Source organism: Notamacropus eugenii, chromosome 4 (assembly GCF_028372415.1).
Source record: "Notamacropus eugenii isolate mMacEug1 chromosome 4, mMacEug1.pri_v2, whole genome shotgun sequence".
NCBI classification, from domain to species: domain Eukaryota; kingdom Metazoa; phylum Chordata; class Mammalia; order Diprotodontia; family Macropodidae; genus Notamacropus; species Notamacropus eugenii.
In genome coordinates, this window is record NC_092875.1 from 153,546,622 (window position 1) to 153,569,400 (window position 22,779).

At 36.1% G+C, this 22,779-nt stretch overlaps 1 protein-coding gene and 1 long non-coding RNA gene across 17 annotated transcripts in view; one reads left to right on the forward strand and one right to left on the reverse strand.

Moving 5' to 3' along the window:
- LOC140500673 (uncharacterized) overlaps positions 1-15,811 on the reverse strand; it is a 32,953-nt gene extending 17,142 nt beyond the window's left edge. The window contains exons 1-3 of the long non-coding RNA XR_011965840.1: positions 15,726-15,811; positions 14,308-14,481; positions 12,749-12,861 (exon numbers count right to left, since the gene is read on the reverse strand). This is a non-coding gene — a long non-coding RNA (uncharacterized lncRNA). The remainder of the gene's footprint in view (positions 1-12,748; positions 12,862-14,307; positions 14,482-15,725) is intronic.
- STK3 (serine/threonine kinase 3) overlaps positions 1-22,779 on the forward strand; it is a 548,351-nt gene that overhangs the window by 433,878 nt on the left and 91,694 nt on the right. For 13 of the 16 annotated variants that reach the window (XM_072603417.1, XM_072603409.1, XM_072603418.1 and 10 more), the window contains one exon: positions 3,675-3,850. In XM_072603417.1, coding sequence (XP_072459518.1) covers positions 3,675-3,850 — 176 coding nt within the window. Of the gene's footprint in view, positions 1-3,674; positions 3,851-10,290; positions 10,451-12,702; positions 22,689-22,779 lie in introns of those variants that run through there. The other 3 variants (XR_011965838.1, XM_072603415.1, XM_072603412.1) reach the window with 2 other exon arrangements.

Genomic DNA, 22,779 nt, shown 5'->3' on the forward strand with positions numbered 1-22,779 from the left:
TTTCTTGGTGAACAGGTATTTCCTTCCATGCTTTCAGATGAGGAAGAATAATGCATTATATCTGAGGAAATCAAGGCTTCTGTATCCAGCACCTCCAGAATGAACATGCAGTGGGCTTAGGCCATGGAAGAGCTTGAAAAGGGAGTCAACAGCTTGCTAGAGGAGGCAAAAAAAATGCTGAAAAAAATAACACCTTTAAAAATAGGCTAACTCAATTGGAAAATGAGATCCAAAAAGCCAGTGAAGAGAAGAAGGCTTTAAAAAGCAGAATTAGCCAGATGGAAAAGGAGATTCAAAAGTTCACTGAACAAAATAGTTCTTTAAAAATGAAAGTGGAGCTGAGGGAAGCTAATGACTTTATGATAAACCAAGAAATTACAAAACAAAACCAAAAGAACGAAAAAATAGAAGATAATGTGAAATATCTCATTGGAAAAACAACTGACCTGGAAAATAGATCCAGGAGAGACAATTTAAAAATTATGGGACTATCTGAAAGCCATGATCAAAATGGGCCTAGACATTGTCTTTCATGAAATTATCAAGGAAAACTGCCCTGATATTCTAGAACCAGAGGGCAAAATAAATATTGAAAGAATCCACTGATCTCCTCCTGAAAGAGACCCAAAAAGAGAAACTCCTAAGAATATTGTGGCCAAATTTCAGAGTTCCCAGGTCAAGGTGAAAATATTGGAAGCAGCTAGAAATAAACAATTTGAGTATTGTGGAAATACAATCAGGATGACACAGGATCTAGCAGCTTTTACATTAAGGGATAGAAGGGCTTGGAATAGGATATTCCGAAAGTCAGAGGAACTGGGATTAAAATCAAGAATCACCTATACAGCAAAACTGAGTATAATACTTCAAGGGAAAAAATGATCATTCAATGATACAGAGGACTTTCAAGCATTCTTGATGCAAAGATCAGAACTGAGGAGAAAATTGAACTTTCAAACACAGGAATCAAAGAGAAGCATGAAAAGGTAAACAGGAAAGAGAAATCATAAAGCACTTCCTAAAGTTGAACTGTTTACATTCCTACATGGAAAGAGAATATTTGTAACTCTTGAGACTTTTCTCAGTACCTGGGTACTGGGTACACACACACACACACACACACACACACACACACACACACACACACACACACAGAGCACAGGTTGAGTTGAATCAGAAGGGATGATATGTATAAATAAAAATAAAATTAAGGGGTGAGAGAGGAATATATTGGGAGGAGAAAGGGAGAAATGGAATGGGGCAAATTATCACTCATAAAAGAGATAAGAAAAATCTTTATCAATGGAGGAGAAAAGGGAGGAAGTGAGAGGGGAAAAGTGAAGCTTACTCTTTTCACATATGGCTTAAGGAGGGAATACATACTAAATTTGGTATGAAAATCTATCTTACACTACAGGAAAGTAGGGGAGAAGGGGACAAGAGGGGTGAGGGGGATGATAGAAAGGAGGGCAAATAGGAGAAGGGAGTAACTGGAAGTAAACACTTTTGAGAAGGGACAAGGTCAAATGAGAGAATAGAATAAAGGGGGGACAGGGTAGGATGGAGGGAAATATAGTTAGTCTTACACATCATGACTATTATGGAAGTCTTTTGCAAAACAATACTTATATAGCCTGTATTGAATTGCTTGCCTTCTCAGTGGGGATGGGTGGGGAAGGAGGAATGGAGAGAAGTTGGAATTCAGTGTTAGTAACAAATGTTGAGAATTGTTATTGCATATAATTAGGAAATAAGAAATACAGGTAATGGGGTATAGAAATCTATCTTGCCCTACAAGAAAAGAGAGTAGATGGGAATAAGGGAAGGGTGGGGTGTGATAGAAGGGAGGACACATTGAGGGAAGGGGTAATCAGAATGCAAGGTGTTATTGGGTGGAGGGAGGGGAAAGATGGGGCAAAAAATTGGAACTCAAAATTTTATGGAAATGAACGTCTTAATCTAAAAATAAATAAATAAAAGGAAATGGGGAAAAAACCCAAAAAACCTCATGTCTGATCGCATAAGAAACTTCACTGATGCCCTATTATCTCCAGGATCAAGTCTAAAATTCTTTTTGCATTTAAAGCACTTTATAATCTCACCCTTCCTACCCTTCCAGACTCCTCCCACCTTGCTCTCTTCCACATGTTCTGCAGTCCAGTGACATCAGCCTCCTTGCTATTCTTTGCACAAAACACCAAATCTCCTGACTACATGTGTGTTTATTGACAGGATCCCATGCCTGGCATTCTTTCCCTCCTCACTTCTTCCAGCTGACTTCCTTGACTTCCTTCAAGTCTCAGCTAAAATCCCATTGTTCTGAAGAAGTTTTTCCCAGTCTACTTTCAGGAAGCTAGTGCTTTCCCTGTGAGATTATCTCCAATTTATTCTGTATGTAATTTGTCTGTACATAGTTGTTTGTATATTATCTCCCTTCATTCCTCTCCCCAGTAAATTGTGAAGCTCCCTAAGGTTAGGGACATCTTTTTTCCCTTTCTTTGCTTCTCTGCCTTGTTAGAGAGAGTAGCATGGGCTATCTATAGACTAGCTATACACAGATTATCTACATTGAAGATTATTTATGTGCCTTGAATACTATTTCTGCTGTTCAGCTGCCCTCACATTCAGATAGATTGTCAGCAGTATGCCCTTTGTGACTGTGCATTACATAGAGTTGATGATTATTGATTTCCTATCAACTAACATATTGGGTTCTTTCTATTTTTTATAATCCAGTATTGTATTGATTGTCTGACTTTTGTTTTGGCATTGATAAACTAAAAAGTATACTCTTGATTCATCTTTTAAATTAGATTTTAAATCATCTTGTTGCCATTATGCTTATATGTTTTTTTCTCCTCTATAGAGTTTGATTAAATTAAAGTATCTTTGTTCCCTGTGTGCTTATCATTGTCTGGTCCATATAACTGAGCTATATTGAACTCAAGACTTTGAGGCCATTCAGAACTTTTAGGAGATTTTGGTTCATGTGACATTTTGAAAATAATATGCTTGGTAAAAATATGTGTGTATATATAATTATATATATATATATATATATATATATATATATATATATATATATATATATACATACATACACACACATATATTTTTTAAATGCTGATAAAATTGCCTGCGATTTACAGATAATTTACAACAGTTTTTAATACTTTCAGTTTTGTGTTGACTCATTTCCAAAGTATTCAGAACAGTTTTCTAATTTAAAAAAAGGTAGTTAAAAATGAGTACTTACCCTCTGAAATATTTTCGAAGTTTAAAATGTCATATAGGTTTAAAACTCTTCTCAATAACACTAATTGAATTTTAGTTAGGTGGGGTTTTTTCTCTATCAGATTGAGTAGAGTGACTATTGATTTATTTTTGGACAATTCAAAATTATTCCATAATTTAGGAATTCATATTTCTGCATAGTGAAGAGATCTTAGAGTCAAATATTGTTTCTCCTACTTGCAAGTTAGAATACTAGATGATTTTACGGTAATCATTTATCTCAACCTCACTTTTCTCAACAGCATAATAGTAATATTGAACCACCTATTTCACAGTGATATTATGAGAAAAATGTTTTATAAAGCAAAAAGTACAATATAAATATGAAATATTATTTTAATACCAATACTTAAGCCTTGCCTATTTTCTTTTTAACTAAGGAAATGCAACTTCATCACAAGTGCAACGACCATCTTTTATGGATTATTTCGATAAACAAGATTTCAAAAACAAGAGTCATGAAAACTGTAATCTGAACATACGTGAGCCATTCCCAATGTCAAAAAATGTTTTTCCTGATAACTGGAAAGTTCCTCAAGATGGAGACTTCGATTTCGTGAGTATATTTTTATTTTAATGAGTAACTTTCCTTCCTTTTTCTTTTTACATTCATTCATAAATGTCCATATAAACATTTAAATTTTTGTATTAACAGTTCATATATCTAAATATTTGAGACGTATATATATATATATATATATATATATATATACATATATATATATATTTGAAAAGACGGATACAAAATGGAGATATATAAATAATATATAAGATGGGAACTCTGTTTGCAGTGAGAATGATACCTGGATGTATTCGTGTGAACTTTGTTGAAATTCACGTAATTCTTTACATGTAATCAAGCCCAGTGCAGTGTCAACTTTAATCAGGGGCATTTAAAAATGCAAGTGTTATTTCTGGCTGTAAAAAAAAGATAATAAACATTAATAAATTCTTTTAATTTGTTCAGTAATCAAGATTCCACATCCACCAAAAGGTCCTTGAAAGATACATTTTAAAAAGTTTGCCTTGATGAGTTTGAAGGATAGCAATAAGTCTCACTTGAATAACCACTTGTTTCTTTTCTGTATCCCCTCAGAACTAATACTTCTTATTCTTTTCAGTGGCCCTAAAAGGCTTTCTGTTTTTGCAACATGCAGTCTAACAATTTACAGATAGACACACTTAAAAATTATTTTATATGCATAAAAGTGGAATTAGCATATGAGCACAAACTCTTGCATACGTTTACAGTCCCATGTAAAAGTCTAAATAATAGTCGGTCTAAAAATTACCTGAGGCACATAGTGATTTCTAAATTTAATGAGTCAACGATGAAGCAGCTGTCAAAGTTAATGCAATAAATTTAACTACATTAAGAGAGGATTAGTTTCCATAAAAATGGAAATGATAGACCTCTATTCTACATTTGTCAAACTACATATTAAGTATGAAATGCCACATTTTAGGAAGGATATCAGCAAACTAAAGCAAGTCCAGAGAAGAGCAACCAAGATGGTGAAAAGACAGAAAACTGCACCAAGAAAAGGTCATTGAAGGAGTTAGATAGAGATGCTTTGCTTGGCAAACAAAAGACTTAGGACTTAAATTTGTCCTTCCTGTTCTTGCTTCCTGAACATGTCAGCAAACATTCATTTAGTGATTACTATAGCACTTAGGACTCTGCTTAGAACTAGAGATGCAAAGAAAGGAAAAATAATCCTTGACTTCAGGGAATTCACAGGCTTATTAGACTGGGTGAAGGACAACAACTATGTGCAAACAAAATATATACAGGATGAGTTGGAGATAATCTTAGAGGGAAAGGACTAGTTTCATTAAGGAAGACTGTGAAAAACTGCTTGCAAAAGGCGGGATTTTAGCTGAGACTTGAAGGAAGTTAGGGAAGCCAGGAGGAGGAAATGAGAAAAGAGAGAATGCCAGGCATAGGATTCGGTCAATAAACATGATGTGGTAAAGAGATGCATTGTTTTTTGCAAAGAATAGCAAGGAGGCTGGTGTCACTGGATTGCAGAATGTGTGCAAGAGAATATGGTAGAAGGTACCTGGAAAGGGTAGGAAGGGGTCAGATTATGAAGGGCATTAAATGCAAACAGAGAATTTTAGATTTGATCCTGCAGACAATAGGACATCAGTGGAGTTCCTGATATGGTCAGACCTGAGTTTTAGGAAGATCACTTTGACAGCTGAGTGGAAGACAGAATGGAGTGGGGAGAAACTGGATGCGCTGAAACCAGTTGGAAGTGCAAGGACTGATAATGAATGGACATTTCAAAAAGAGACCGATGGTGGCCTAATGTACAGGAAAGTTTCTTAGCAATTAGAGGCATTCAGAAGTGGAGGTAGCCACCTCTTGATATAGCAGGTTCCCCATCGCTGCAGGTCAAGTACAGACTAGATCTTGTAGAATAGATGCCTATCCTGGTATAGATGACCTTTGAGTTTTCTTTCAGTTCTGAGATTCTATATTTTCTTGAGTCAAGCATCTACATATTTAATGTACTCAATCAAATCATAACTTCATTTTTTTAAATGTTTTATTTTGTTTTTATATCAAAGTTCTTTCTATCTCTCTCCTAGTCTGTCCACAAGATTGAACCTACTTTACTGACAAGGAAAAACAACTAACTCCTTGACTTTGGCAGTGCATGCAAGGTTTTCCCTTCTTAGTCCCTACTTTATTTCTCTTCATTGAAACTGTTGTTTTTCAGTTTTTCAAAGTTTGGCTTCGTTTTAGTTTTTTAAATTGGATCACACTTGCAGTTTTGTCAGTGGAGGGAGATTACCTACCAATGCAAATTGGCACCTGTTTTGTATTTATAATCTCAGAGAATGGAATTGATAGAAGAGCACTGAGAGACCCAGGAATTCACCTGGAGTCACATAGCCACTATATATCAGAGGTGAAATTTGAATCTAGGTCTGTCTGAGTCTGAAGATACCTCTGTCCAGTTCTGCTTTTCCAAGGTGACCCTGGAGGCACTCATGCCTAGTTGCATGCAAAATTTCAGTTATCAAAAACATACTCTTTCTGCTAAAAGACAAGTGTATGATAATTTGTTAATTTGTCTTCATGTTAATTTCCTCCTTCAAAAGGTGGAGGAATCAACAAAAGGAAAAATACTCTACATCTGATTCTCATCAACAAAAAGGAACTGATTGCTAGCTTAGAAAATGATCTTAGCATTTTTGAAAGTCAAGAAGAGGAAATAGTCTAACTTTCATTCTTGTTTTAAGGAGAGACAATTTCACAAAGTTCAGAGAAAGGATTGATGTGATCACATGGACTAATATCCTACAGGGCATGTCAGCCAAGGAGGAAAAAAAAGATTTTAAGATTTAATTCTCAAACCATAAAAAGAAATGATTCCAGTAAGTAACAAAAAGGAGAGTTGTCTAAAGAAAGGGAGCTCACCAACTAATTTAGATATGCATAAGATGGTTATAGAAGATGGAAGCATAAGCAGGTATTAGAGGAAAGAAATAAAAACATGGCATGATCTTGTAAGAGTAGTATCAGGAGTACTGACAGGGAGAAGGAGCTAAAATTGGTGAGGAAATCTAAGGATAACAAATTAGTTTTTTAAGCCATAGAGGTGAAAAGAGGAGGATTGAAGAAAGGAAGACTGCTTTCTTGTGTGGAGAGAACAATAATTTTTGATGAGAATGTAAACTGGAATGTCTCTGTTCTTAAATTGTTCTGGGTTTTGTTGTCTTTTTTCTGCTAAGGAGAATGTTCTTGGAAAGAAAAGGGCAGAACAAAAATGGCTAGTAGTTGATATCCATGGGCAAGTCACCAAATATTAAGTGCTGGACCCCCTTGTTAAGCTGCAGAGATGCAAAATCACACAAAAAGAAAGACAGTTTCTGACCTCAAGGAGTTTACGTTTTAATGGGAGAAGAAACAACAGAAAAAGGGTTGAAAAAGGGAAGGAGAGAAGTTGCCACGCTGGGGTTTGGTGGCAGTGTCTTGAGAGGAATGGCAAATAATGAAATCTAAAGCAGGCACCAAGCTTACCTTTCATGGGTTCAGTGTACCTGGCTTAAATGGACTGCTATATGTATTGCTAAAAGAAATTAGCAAATACAATTGCTGAGCCATTATCAGTGAATCTTTGAAAGGCTGTGAAGAACTATAAATCAATTTTGAAAAGCATTTATTAAATACCATAGATTTATTCATGGATAAATAGAATTTAGATTGTTTTTATCATAAGAAGGGATACTTACTCCTGTTGGTTCTTAAACAAAGTACTGTCCTTTATCTCTGACTACTCCTTTTCTGTCTCCTTTACTCATTCCTTTTTCATTTCCCACACCTATCTCTTGCTGTTGAAAATTTCTACTTAAATGGAAATTTTCACCTCAAACCCAACATATCTAAAACTAAACTCACCAACTTCTAAGCAGACTGATCTTTTTGCTGATTTTCTAGTTTCTGTTATTGTGTGACTGTTGTATCTCTAGATACCCAGGCATTAAACTTTGAAATTATCTCTGACCTCTATACTTTTCCCTTTGTATCAAATCAGTCTATATCTTGTTGCTTCTTTTACTAATTTTTTAAAGTTGTATTGCTAAGTTTTGTTTCTGTTGCAAACATTTAAAAATTACCCCACTCCTAGAAAGATCTTTTTAAAAAAATAAAACAAGTAAAGCTAACAGTATAATAATGACTTCATCTGTTGCACCCTCTTGTTTAAAAAAAGTTAACAGAAGTAATTTTTTCCTCTTTTTCCCACTTTCTACCCTACTGGGGGGAAAAGAGAAAAGAAAGAGCCCATTCTTTGTAACAAATATGCATAGGCAACTTTCCCTCATTTTCTGTTTCCTGTGACTGTTCAAGGTCATTCAGCTTCTTAACATCTCATGCCTGTAACTCCTTCACTTCCTTTTTTACCTGGTCTTCCATCCTTAGTACCTTATCTCTTCAATACATATTCTGGTTGATCTTCTTAAAGCCATAGTGGGAAAAAATTATTAATTACTTACAGTTGTGGGTTCCCATATTGAGTATGGTAGGAAGTTGAAAAATTGAAGGATTCCAGCAAAAACATCACTAAAATAGTTGACTGCCAAAATGGGTTAGGAAAACAAATGAAGGCAACTGGGGACTGGAGAGTAGGAGGAGGGCAGTATTTAAGGACTATAGTTCACTTTAAGATGAATAAAAGATGAATAGAGGCAAGGGGAAAGAAGTGAAAAGATAAAAAGAGAAAGAATCATAGGGAATTTCAGAGTTTAGATGTTGGAGAAAAAGTAATCACAAAGGTTGCCTGAAGTGAAATAGAAGATTCATTGAAATTGAGGATGTAGAGAAATTGTTAATTCAGGATATTGAAAAGGTAATCAGTGTCTCTGTTGAAATTACTGAGACTAACAGGAGATAGGGAGAATTGTGAGCCTACTGCTAAGTCACCAAGAAAGATGAGTGTTGTCCTGAAGGCCAGTAAACGAATAGTACTGAGAGTGAGAAGACTTTGTTGCTTATAGTATTCTGAAGAGCAGAGATTAATGCTTCAACATCATTTTCGTGCTATTTCCTCTCATCTGTAGAGAACAAGGAGTACGCTGTGCTTTCATTCTGCTTCCAAAGGGATCTCTCCCTTTTTATGTTTCTTATAGCACTTTGCTTGGATGCCTCATTTTCACATTTCTCTCTCCTCATCTCACCATTATTTATGTGTTTGTCATTATCTCTTGGATTATAATTTCCTTGGGAGCAGTGACTGTATTTTTGCTTTCTTTGTATCGCCAGCACCTAAGCAGTGCCTTGTTTAGAGTAGGCGTTTAAGAAATTTGTTGAGTTAAATAAATAGGGACAGTCATAGAAGTAACTGTTTCCATTGGAGAGGGTTTCTAGAGAAGTAGAATGTTAAGGGACAGGTTTTAATTAACTCCAGAAAGTAGACATATTTGTGGATGAGACAGAGGTTTCTTTGCTTTTTACAAATAGACTAGGGGATCCAGAGGACCACACAGTTATATACAATATATACCCTCTTACTTTAGGTTTGGCTCCCAGAAGTAAATAATTATTGGATAAAAATCTTTATCATTAATTTATCCAGGGTGAAATGGGAGAGAAAATAAACTCAGCTAGTTTTTCCTCTCTCAGCCTCAACCATTCCTGTCAATCCCACTTATATCTCTACTCTCTCTTGCCTCTGTTCTCTTGGAATTTGAAGGATTGGGGAGAAAGGCAAAAAGAGAATAGGGAAAAAAAGAGGAAGAAATGAAAGGGGAAGAGTAAATAAGTAAGGGGCTTTGATAGAGAAGCTTTTACTTTCTCCAAGTCAGAGTGGGATGAAAGCCACCAATATAAAAATTGACTTTCCTTTCATTCCATCCCTTCCAAGCACAGATCTTATTTTACACCCAAACCATTATTCTTAATAATGTGGCTTTTCTTTAAGAAAGGTTCCCATGTTTTGAGTTAGTTTGAAAATAGAATGTGTCTTTCTAGTGGCTAATTTTTTCTAGATAGATATTTGTCTCTGAAACTGAGAATCAGAAAAGATTTTCGTTATGCTGATTGCTTGTAATCTTTTTTACCAGAGTAATTAAGTATAGATTAGAGTACTTGAATTAATAAGAAATAAAATCTTATTCCTTGCAATATTATAGTTCAGAGTCCATTTTGATCTTAATATCATAAGTTATTTAATCAGACTGGGAAAAATTCATCAAAGAAGGTGATAGTTATAGTGGTCTCTATCCAGTGCAGAAGTAAAAATTCCTGATAATGATAAGAGAAAAAAAGATTTTTTTCATAATATATAAAATGGAGATATACTATTCAAAATGTGTGACTCATAGAAGTATGGAGTAATACAAGTTCATACATGTCTTTTTTATGGACAACGGGAGGTGGTAGGAAGAGATTACCTTTACAAATGAACAGAAGTGGGCCTAGATCTGTTTTGCCAGTGAAACTTGCTAAAAAGAAAACCTAAGGTTTTCTCTGCCTTCTCTCAGGGTATGAAAGGAATGAGCCCCTGCCTGGAGGAAGGTAGCTTTCAAGAATGAAAAATGAAAGGGAACATCTCATTCATTGTCTTTTGTAGCAGTTAAAACAGATCCCTGAGCACAAAACACATCCAGGATTTCTTTGACACCTGCTGAACAGATGTCCAGGGTAGGAGGCATTCATCATTATGATATTCTACCTAAAAATTTGTATATTTTCTCAATCTTTAACATTTGCTTTTGGGTTTTGCTGTGAACTGTTCCATGTTAAAACCATTGTGAAAACGTATTTTTCTTTGTTCTACAAAAAGACAAATGGCTCTACTCTGGATATAATGAGATGATAAATGAGTCTAATCACTAATTCTACCAAATTGTTAGGTATTATAAAGACAGTTCATAAAATTTATTGTGGATTGATTGAATTAATTGCTTTTAATTAATTATAATTTTTTTAAAAAGGTCTATTTAGGTTATATTTGTGAAGATACATTTTGAAAGTAAAAATGTAAAAGGCAAATTTGTTTATTATAGCACTAGGGTAATGTTTCAGTCTTTGATAGAATTATTTCCAAACAACTCTGGTATCCAGATTGTTTAGTGTTAAATAGAGAACATGTAGATTATGTTTTGCTGCCACTATAGTATTATATTTAAGTAGATACATTTTCAGCAACTTAAAGGTTCTGGAATAAGAACAGAATTTTAAAGAACCATCTGTTAACCCACCATCAGCTGGTTCTAAGTCAAAAAAAAATTGATTCATAATTGTTATGAGGTAATGACAAAAGGGATGGGTAAATCTACCTTTTTTTCCTTAACCTCAAATTTCTACCATTAGCATTTAAAAAGCCTGATTATTGATTATATAGTCTGTATTTTTATCCCCTTTTGGTTCTGAAACAATAAGGTTCTGTTAAGGGAAATAGCCCTTCCCTCCAGGAGGAACAGGGAGATTCTTTCACTCTTGACCCTTATTTCTTATAAACCCTCCTCATTGTTCATTAGACTTACATCTAGTTGTCAGGTTGGAGAATCAGTGTGGTTTTAAGGTTGTTGGGGTTTTTTTTTATTATTACAAGCTCACTTCTACCCTTAATAGGTAATTTTGCAGATGGTAGGAAACCGATACAAGGAAATTTAAGTCTTTCATCTAAAGCTACCGTTACCACTCCACTGTCAGTCATCATGATTTCTTCCCTAGGTTCCCCCTAAACCAGTGGACAGCCAAGTGGCACAGTAGATAAAAGACAATACTTACAGTCAGGAAAACCTGAGTTCAAATGCTACCTCATGCACTTATTAACTATAAAGGAAATTTTAATGTAAAGGAAAATTTATTAGCAATTAAAGATGTTCAGGAGTGAGATGTTTTCGGGACAAGTCACTTAACATCGTCCAGTAAATCTGTAAACATTTATTATTGCCTGTTGTGTGCCAGACGTTGTTAAGCACTGCGGATACAAATAGTTAGGTAAAAGACCGTTCCTGCCCTCAAGGAACTTATTATCTGATGGAGGAAATACAATGCAAACAGTATAGACAAAGCAAGGTATATATGGGATGAATGCAAATAATTTTTAAAAGGAAAGCAGTGAAATTAAGGAGGGTCAAGAAAGGCTTCCTGTAGAAAGGTAGAATTTAAGTTGGAACTTAAAGGAAGCCAGGGTGGTCAGTAGTCAGAACAAAAGAGGCAGAGTATTCCAGACATAGGGGACAGACAGTCAGAGTAAATGCCTGGAGCCAAGAGATGAAGTGTCTTGTTTGAGGAATAAACAGAAGACCAGTATCACTAGATTGAAGAATATGTATTGGGGAGGGAAGTGCAAGACTAAAGAGGTAAGAGAGAACTAAGTTACAAATGGCTTTGAATGCCAATAGAGCTTTTTATATTTGTTCCTGGAGGCAATAGGAAGCCACTGGAATTCATTGAGTAGTGGGATGACATGATCAGACCTACATTTTAGGAAAATAACTTTAGTGGCTGAATGAAAAATGGATTGGAGATGGGGAAGCTCACCAGCAGGCTCTTGCAATAATCAAGGTGTAAGGTAATCAGGGCCTGCAGTAGAATGATGGCAGGGTCTGAGGAGAGAAGGGGGGCCTGCCTCAGTTTCTTCATCTGTAAAATGAAAAAAAAAATAGCATCTACCTCCTGAGGTTGTTATGAAGATCAAACGAGGTGATATTTTTAAAATGTTTTTCAAACCTTACAGGACTATATAAAAGCTAGCTTTAAAGGCTTACTAAGAGCATCGGAGGAGATAAGAGAGGCAACACTACTAGCATCATAATGACTTGGTACAATTGGAGTAACACGGAATAGTCAGAGAGACAAAGATAGGACAGAGAGAGAGAAAGAGAGAAAATAGGTGGTTTTCAGATATATCTCTATGTCTCCCTGTTATTCCTTCCTTATAGTACAGTTCTCTGCCAGTCAGTTATAAAGAAGCCCTGCGTTACCTACCAAGAAGGAAGTTGGTTGAAAATTTTCTCGTAGTTGAAAGAGCTGTAGTGGTCCTGTAACGTGGAACTTCTCATTCTCTTCTGTCCATGCTGTGTGGACTGGTAGGAAGTATTCTAAAATAATGTAAGGAAGCATATGAACATGTTGCTATGACTTGGTTTGTATTAATAGAATGATTATTATCAACTATTTCCAGATGTTTGTAGCAATAATATTAAAGAGGTATATATATTTCAGATTTCTTTCTTTTAGGTGAGAGTAAAAGGAAGGCTATCTCAAGTCTACCAGTGAGTCAACTGTAAAGTTAATTTGTTGTAATTACAGGTGCACACATGGCACAAATTTGAATGTATACATAGCATGTTTCCGCATAATCCCATAGTAAATTAAAATGAACAAAAATTCAACACTCTGAAATAGTTGCATTTCAGTTTTCTGCCAGCTCACAAAATCTGTGTTGGCAATAGAAGACCCCAGATGGTGTGGCATGAACATATTTGTATGATATGCTTGTCTGTGTCCACAATGAATTTTTATGAGAAGACTACCCATCTTGCACTGAGTATTAAAAATGTCATAGTTCTTATTTTGGAGTATTAATAACCTTCTCTTAAAATGTCTTGGAAGTTTTTGTTTTCTGTTTTTTTACCCCAAGTGGTGATACAACTAGAAACTGTATGTTTATGGATAAAATTTAATTAGTCCCTGTATTATTGTCCTGGGTGTAGGCTGATTTTGTTCACAGAAACTAGTAAAAACTTTTTTATTCTCCTGAACGAATTACAAATATAGCTGTTTTAAGCAATTTCCTCCCTGATCCATATGTTCTTTTGAGAGCAGTTGTTCATCATTCAGTCAAGTCCTATTCTTTGTGACCCCATGCTAATGCTATCCATGGGGTTTTCTTGGTGAAAATACTAGAGTGTTTTACTATTTCCTTCTCCAGTGAATTAAGACAAACAGAGATTAAGTGACTTGTTCAGGATCACACAGCTAGTAAGTGTATGAGGCTGGATTTGAACTCAGGTTTTCCTGAGTCCATGCCCAGTTCTCTGTTCATCGAACTGTCTACTCACCTCTTTTGAGAGGAGTAGGATCATCTAAAACCTTGGAATCGGTACATATTATTTAATAATGATGCCTTGACATCATCTATTAATTCAGCACCTATGCCTATGGATCATTACATTTTATAGTTGACATTTAATAAATGGTTGATTGTTCAATGAATAAATGAATTTAGTATTGGAGTTACAGTCCCATAATTATAGCTAGGTTTAAAACTCACAATGCAACCATTTCCTTCACAATTTAGAATGAGTAAACCTACTGGATTAAGCTTATTAGAACACAAGGTATACTTACTTTTCACTTTGTTGTAATTTTCTAATATTTAAAACACCAAGTAGGAAGAAAACCTGTTAAGATTTCAGTTCTGGGTCCCACATTTTAGGAGAGACATTGATTGATTAGAGACCATACAAAGAGACCACTCAGGATAGTTGGGAATCTCTAGCTCATGCCCATGAGGAAAAGTTAAATTAACTGGAGATCTTTACCTTGAAGAATGGAAGACTTGGGAACATTATAACTTTCTTCAGGAAAGTAGCAAGGACTGTGGTGTCAAGAACTTTCTCTTTTTGCTCTGAAGTAACTGTGACTGTAGCATCTGCAGAAACAGTTGCCAGGCTGCATCTCCACAGGATTGCTTCCCAGAAGGATGTCTGTGGGCACTGAAATGGAAAGCATTACTATTCTCAAGACTCTTAGTTTCAGGTTCCACCAGACTTAGAGAGGAGATAATGGTAAGCGTGGCAATGGCAGTTTGATTTGTCTGGCACAGTGGGCTGCCTCTCATCTCTCCCTCGGGAGTGTACCACCACTTCAAAGAGGCTGACTTGCCTGCCCTGTAGGTGGAAGTTGGATAGGGATGCCTGACCTTTTCTCCAAAGGAATTGTTTCCCCAAATCATGAGCATGTGAGAAATCAGAAACATACACAAAAAGTTATGATACAAAGCAAAATGTGATAAATGTAAACAAAGAAGATGCTCAAAGTGTTTTCAGAAATGTAAAGAAGAATAAATAATTTTCATCTGAAGGAATCAGAAAAGTTTATGGTAACTCAGGCCTTGAAAAAAATAAAAGCCAGAGATGAGAAGCAGAAGCCTATTTCAACATGGGTGATAGAGAATCCGGTTTGTCTAGAACACAAAACATAATCAGAGAAAATAATGTGGTCCTAAAAAGAGTTATGAATATGAGGGATTGTGGATATGGAATGTCACATTCTATCAGATTAGTTTGATGTGTTGGTAAATTTTGCTGAGCTACATTTTTCTTTTTTTAAGTCTATTATACAAGGCTGACTTATTGATAGAGGACTGAGGACAGAATGTTAGATACAGTTTTAAAAATTTTTGAGTTGCTCTGTGACCTCTTTTTGCAATCACATTAATCTCTTTAGGCACCTTTTTCCCTCAAAATTAACTGTAACTAAAGCAATTTTGTTCTTGAGAATTCTACTGTCCTTTTTCTGAAGGCTTTGAGTCAATTCTTAGTCTCCTCAAGAAGAGACTACATATGATATCTAGTATTGGCCTCCTTATGAGGAGTCATAATAATAAGAAATACTATTTTTATTGTACTTTAAGGTATATGGTGTGTTGTGGGGTGATTGATAACAACTATTATCCCCACTTTATAAATAAGGAAACAAAGGATCACAACTTGTTAGTGACAGAACCAGGATTTGAATAATAGTAGCTCACATTTATATAAAATTTCAGTATTTTCAAAGTGTTTTCTCTCTAATCGTTCTTATCTTCATCATTTTGCAGATGAGGAAACTGACGTTCATTGAAGCTTCATGACTTGCCTATGGTCTTATGGTTAGCAAAGTAGAAAAGCCAGGACTTAAAAAACCCAGGCCTCCCAGCTCTTAAGCTTAGTAATCTTTACATTTATAGTTTATTTACCTGTAGTCAGAAACTCTCAAATAGCATAATCAGCGCCTCCCAGGTTTCCAGTAATCATTTTCTCCAATTAATCATCTTCTTTTATCAGAATTACATCTAGAATTAGCTTGTTCCTTTATCTTCTGAAAGATAAGATCAACAATAACTGGATGAGACATCAGAAACATTGAGAATTGATAGCATGTTGCAAAAAGTCTTTGATAAGGTATGAAACGTGCAAAACCTTTTTTGGTAAGGATGAGGGTGTAGTCAGGAGAGAAAATGAAACAATACTTTTTGAGAATTCATTTCCCAGATTATTGTAGTATAATTGTGAAATTCTTTCAGTGCATGAATTTGTCTAGATGTATATAGAGATATACTTACCCAAGAGAAGTTACAAATTGACACAAAAAATACAGAAAATTCAAGTATCACTAAAAATATTTTCCAAACATTTTAAGTGAGTCATAAAAGCTGTTATTTTAGAATTTGCCATTAACAAAATTTTATATCTCCCCTTGGGGAAATATATCCTCATATTCTAGGCTTTAGAAAAAACTCCACATTTTAAATGATTTTATTGGTTTTGGTCAATGTCACAATTGTGTAGAGAAACCTATTGAAGAATCAATGAATATATTAAACATTGCATATAATAGAGCATTCATTATATGTGTATGTGTACTTATGAATATGTAGATATGTATGAGTGTGTGCATACACACTTAAGGAATTTGTAAGAAATACATACCTCATAGTTCAGCCTAAAGATGCCCAGAATTCAGATATAAGCAGAAATTCAAAACAGTAATATATGAATTATTTGACTAAATTTTGTGTATATATGTCTACATATATAGAGATTGTGTATAAATAGACATATAGATGTGTATATATAGATATATACATACATATGTAGAGGACTCAATTATATACACGTAGACTAAATTTTATGTATTATATATAATATAAATTAATTGACTAAAATGGGTATTTAGAATCTATACTATCAAATATTATAATGTATTAACTATTTTACATATATTAGCACAAGACAGTTAGCATAGACAATCATAACATTTTTCTACATTTCCCATTCCCTCTCTCACAGGAAGCATGTCCTTGACTCTCTTCTGTTTCTCCTATCCCTACTTCTTTCTCCATTCTTCCATTTCCCTCATTTTGACAATACTTAACTCTACCAAATCTTGATCCCAGAGTCAGTCACTTCAGTGTTTAATTAACTTAAAATCCCTCTCCCTCCTTCGGCTTCCACTGCTCCAGCTTTGCTAATACTCAGCCTTGGCAAACATCCATTTGTTTTCTCAAACTTTGCTTCCTGGTTATTGAATGTTGCTGGAGAAAGTTTCAAAGTCAAACTGAGTCTACTCACTATAAATATATCCTATGTAGTCTCAATAAAACCCTCACATATGCTTGTCAGTTCTTTCTTCTTCATTAATTGGTTGATTCTCTATCTCCTTTCCCACAATGATTGTTCCAAATTTTTTCCCTCTCCAAAAGCATCCAATTCCTCTCTGACTCTCTTTTCTCAGCAGATGGCCTCCCCACCTGCTCATGTAAGGAAATTCAGACTATCCATTATGACCTTCTTTAACTTCCTGCCTCCACACATCAGAACTTTTCACTTTCTTCACATGTTCTCTCTTTATTTACCGTTTTTATAGAAAGACTAACCACTAAATCTTTGCCCTCAATCCTGTGCACTGCTGCTTCCTCTAAGACTCTATTTCCATCAGTCAGCCTGTGTCTTGTATATATTTTCAGTCTCTACTGGTTCCTCTCCACATGACTTCAGATATGTTCAGATCTTCCCTCCTTTCACCCTTTACGCATATACCTACCTACCATCTAGTTCTTCTTATTAAATATCTTCTAGTCTAAACTGTCCTCCATTTTCTTACTTAAACTTACTTAAATTCCTGGAAATTAATTTCTACCTCAACTTATCTATAAAACTCTTCCTTCAAGGAGCACTAATGACCATATCACAAAATCCAGTGATTTTTTTTAACAGTCTTCATCTTCCTCGACTATCTTCAGGATATAACATTGTTAATTATTCCTCCTCCTTGGCAATCTTTTCTCACTTGACCTTTTCCTTCGGATTCTTCTACTTGTCAGAGTGCTCCTGCTCTGACTCCTTTGTTGGCTCTTTTTCTTCCTTATCCCTTCTGTTTATCCTGTAAAGTTCAATTCAAATGCCACCATTTTTATGAAGACTTCTCTGATCCTCCTTGTTGATAATAACCTTCCCCTGGAATTCACATAACATTGTAATTATCATCTAAAGTTGTACATTATAATTATCTCTATTTTTATCTTCTTCCCTTATTAGACTATAAGAGCCATAATTTCAGGAACTTTGTTTTTTTGGACTGGGACTGTGATTTAATTGTTATAGAGAACTCCTAGTGAGGCAACAACCTCTACCAGTGCCTCTACCAACTGTGGTGCAATGGCAACTTACAATTTTAGAGAACTGACATTGAGTACTTGACTTGCCCAGAGTTATACAAAAAAGAAGTGTCAGAGATGAGACTTAATCAGGACTTCTTGATTTCAAGGCTAACTGCCTATATGTGCTGACCTACTGTATCAGCACCCCAACATACACAGGGGGGCCTGCTATCACAGGTTCTTAGATCTTCATTTATAAAAGGAAAGACAACTTTTGAGGGGTTAACAACCACTTTAATCAAGCACATATATCTTTACTTTAATCAAGCACATATATGATTTACGTAGTTCAAGGGAGTCAGCACCCTGACTTCAAAGAAAATACAGAGAAATCAAAGATCAACAGACATCGCTTCCTCTACCTGACCATAATCAATGCATACATCACAATTTAACAGACAAGTCCAACTGTCTGACCATAGTTACCAGAGAGGGAAGTACCAACATCTGGGTTTTCAAAGTTGGGTGTCTCCTTCGCAGCTTACCAGAGTCCTCATCTGGCCAAACAGACACTTCAGTCAGCAAGCCCCGAAATAAAACTGCACCTCAGAGTCTTTATACACTTTTTTAGAGCCAGAGGGAATCACATTCCTTGAGAACCAGTGCCTCATTAACAAAAGGTATGGACCTTCCTATAAATCTTCATAGGCCAGACAGTGGATGGGAAAGATCCTCCTTAATCACATTATTCAGAGGCACTTTTAGTAAAACAAAAGCAGCAAAAGATTCTACTTTGCTTGGCCTTATACCAACATTGATAGAGGAAGTTGCCTTACCAGTTAATTGCCTGTGCCAATGAAATCACAGATTCAGTACTTATCCCTATCCCTGCAAATTATGCACATGTACTGCTATATTATATGTATTATAAATTCTATATGTATTATAAATTCTACATAAAACATAAATGAGTTAAAGATGACATAAGATCTGTTAATATAATACTTAGCAATTCTTTGGGGAACTTTGTTTATATTTATTGAACTTATATATGAAATAGCATATTATTTATTAACATGTGTTGCAATTCTTTATTTGAGAACTATTTGTTTGTATCCATTGAACACTTGTTCATTGGGGGTATGACTAATTTTCATTTATTTCTGTTAGTTTTCTATGTATCTTGGCTATCAGACTATCATTGATATTTGCTATGAGAACTTTTCCCTCCACTTGACCACTTCCCTTCATGTTCCAGTCCAGGGATAGAGAACCTGCTTCCTGGAGGCCACAGGTGCCCTGTAGGTCCTCCAGTGTAGCACTTTAACTAAATATGAACTTCACAGAACAAATCCATTTAATAAAAGGATTTGTTCTGTAAAACTTGGACTCAATCAAAAGTCACACCCTAGGACCTAGAAGGTCACTCATGGCCTCAAGGCCACAGGTTCCCCACCCTTGTCCTAGTCATATTAGTTTGATCTATTCGAGAGCTTTTCAATTTCATAGAGTCAAAATTACCTGTTTTATCTTTTGTGACAGACTTTATTCTTTGATTAAGAATTCTTCCTTTCTGCCTGACCATGAACTGTAGGTGGCCTCAACTCTGTTTCTTCTAATTTTTTTAATATTACATAACCTTTATCAATAGTAACTGTTACTCTTTCCCCCCTAGCTTGATTTAGTTATTTTTTTTCTTTTGCTCATTAAACGGACCATTCCCTAACTACTTCTTATAAAGGCCTTTTCACTGAATGGACATCACTTCACTCTAAGTGAGTACCTGAATAGGCCTTAGCTTAAAGAGGCCAAGGTCTCCCATTTGATCCTGGGCTGTCTTCAGTCATCCTGATGAATGTCTGGTCACTGGATCCAGATGACTCAGAAGGAGAAAGTGAGGCTGCTGACCTTGCACAGCCCCCCCTCACTCAAAACAAAGTCAAGTGCAAGTCATGTCATCATTTCTCTGATGTCATGATCTTCTTCACAAAGGACAAACATAACAACATAACCTTTAATAATCATGTCATATATCCATTTTGAGGGGTTTTTTTGTAGTATGTGGGTATGTGTGGTACATAGGGGTATCAAGTAATTTTTATGTTCCTGCTGTGTGCCAGGCACTGTGCTAAGTGCTTTACAAATATTATCTTCTGGAGGTGTAGCCAGAATAATGGAATAGAAGCACATATTCACCTAAGCTCTAAGACAAATTCAGATACCTGTGCAAAGAGAACCTAAACAAATTTTAGAGTGGTAGAATCCAATAGGAGAGAGAGTGTTTCAGATTTCCAACCCAGGACTGCCTAGAAGGTTGACGAGAAGGATCTGTTTCATGGCCTGGAGGAGCACAGAGCGCACAGTGCACAGGCTGTGCCAGCGCAGACCCCACCATAGCAAAGCCAAGCAGGGAGCTCCAGGTGGTCTGAAGCAGCAGCAGCACTGTGGATTCTCAAACATATTGACCCAGGACAGGAGTCCAGTGGAACTGAGTGAGAGAGAAGCACAGAACCCCAGGTAACAGCAACAGCCACTCCTGAGACTATCAGCCCACAGATTAAATGTCAGTATCTCACCTACTTGAACTTCCAGGAGCCAAGATGGTGGAGTGATCTGTAAAGGTATCCCTGTCCCCTTTTTGATCTTTAAAAACCCAAAGAATATTTCCCCAGGAAAAATCCTGGAATAGTGGGATCAGCCAAAGGGGTAAACAGTCTCTTAGCCCATGAGACCAGGAAAATAACAAAGGAGAGTCCCTCCTGCTGTGGCTGAAGGGGACCAGTGCAAGACCAGAGCTGTCCAAGACAGCCCCACCTCCACAAACTGGGAAGAGATCCTGAGCCTCAGGGAGGTGGAGCCCATAAGCACCAACACTAGGTCCCCAGGCTTGCCAGCCTGGAGAATCAGGAAGACACTGTAGCAGACGGAGTTCATCAACCACAGAGCCTGCTTGTGCTCTAGCTCAGGAGAGGAGACCTCCTGCAGCCAGACTACCCCTTCCCCATGTCTCGTGCAGTGAGCTCCAGAGTAACAGTTGGTGAGCTCAGAAAGACTTCACCTGGCCTCTACTTTGGTACACCAGCCAGCTCAGCACCAGGTAAGCTGTACCATTTAGCTTCTAGCTGAAAGAACCAGAGGCCACAATACACAGATCCTCAAGTTCCAAGCACAAGAACCGTGGGAGAGTCCCCTGTGCTCCAGAAGCAGAGATCTACTTTAAAAGCCAGGAAAAAGGCAATCATCATGAGCAGGAAGCAAACTAGAAAAGAAAAGACTATAGAATCTTACTACGGGGACAAAGATTGAAACACAAATACCAAAGAGGTCAGCATTGAGACTGTATTCTCATCTGAGATGTCAGAAGGGAATATGAACAGGTCTCAAGCCCAAAGAATGTTCTTGGAAGATCTGAAGAAGAATTTTAAAAGCCAAATTAGAGAAGTAGAAGAAAAACTGGCCAATAATTTTAAAAATATGAAAACATAATTCACTGAAGAGAACAGCTCCTTTAAAAGGAAAATTGGGCAATTGGAAAAGGAAGTGCAAAACCTAACTGGAGAAAATAACTCCTTAAAAGGAACAACTGAACAAATGGAAAAGAAAGATGCAAAAGTTAGCTGAAGAAAACAATTTATTAAAAATTAGAATTGGGCAAGTAGAAACTAATGACTCCATGAGACATCGAGAATCAGTCAGACAGAATCTAAAGAATGAAAAAAAATAGAAGAAAATATAAAATATCTCATTAGAAAAACAACTGACTTGGAAAATAGATCCAGGAGAGAAAAATCTAAGAATTATTGGTCTACCGGAAAGCTATGATGAAAAAAAGAGCCTAGACAATAATCTTCCAAGAAATCATCAAGGAAAACTGCTCAAAGGTCCTAGAGTCGGAGGGCAAAATAGTCATCAAAAGAATCTACTGATCACCTCCTAAAAGGCATCCCAAACTGAAAACACCAAAGAATATTATTGCCAAATTCCAGAATTATCAAGTGAAGGAGAAAATACTGCAAGCAGTCAGAAAGAAACTATTCAAATATCGAGGAACTACAGTAAGGATCACACAGGACCTTGCAGCTTCTACATTAAAAGATTGGAGGGATTGGAATATGATACTACATAAGACAAAGAAGCTGGGACTACAACCAAGGATCAATTACCCAGCAAGGTTGGGCATAGTATTTCAGGCAAGGAGATGGACATTCAATGAAATAAGGGATTTTCAGACCTTCCTGATGAAATGGCCAGAGTTCAATAGAAAATTCAGTCTTCAAACACAAGTCTCCAGAGAGGCATAAAAAGGTAAACATGGGGGCAAAAACCTTGATATTTAATATGGGCAAACTGTTTACATCCCTATAAGGGAAGATGATACTTGCTAATCTTGCGAATTGTATATTATGGTATTTAAAAGGGATATACATAGAAGGAATGGGTATAAATTAAATGATGTGATGATAAAAAAAGTGATTTAAGGGTGCGAAGGGATTGTAATGGAAGATGTGAAAAGGAGGAGGCCATAAAAGTTAACTTACATCACAGGAAGAGGCATAAAAACATGTTACAGGAGAGGGAAAGAGAGGAGGGAGCTGAGCACTGTTTGAGATTTACTGTCATCTGATTTAGATTCTTGGAGGGAACAACAAAT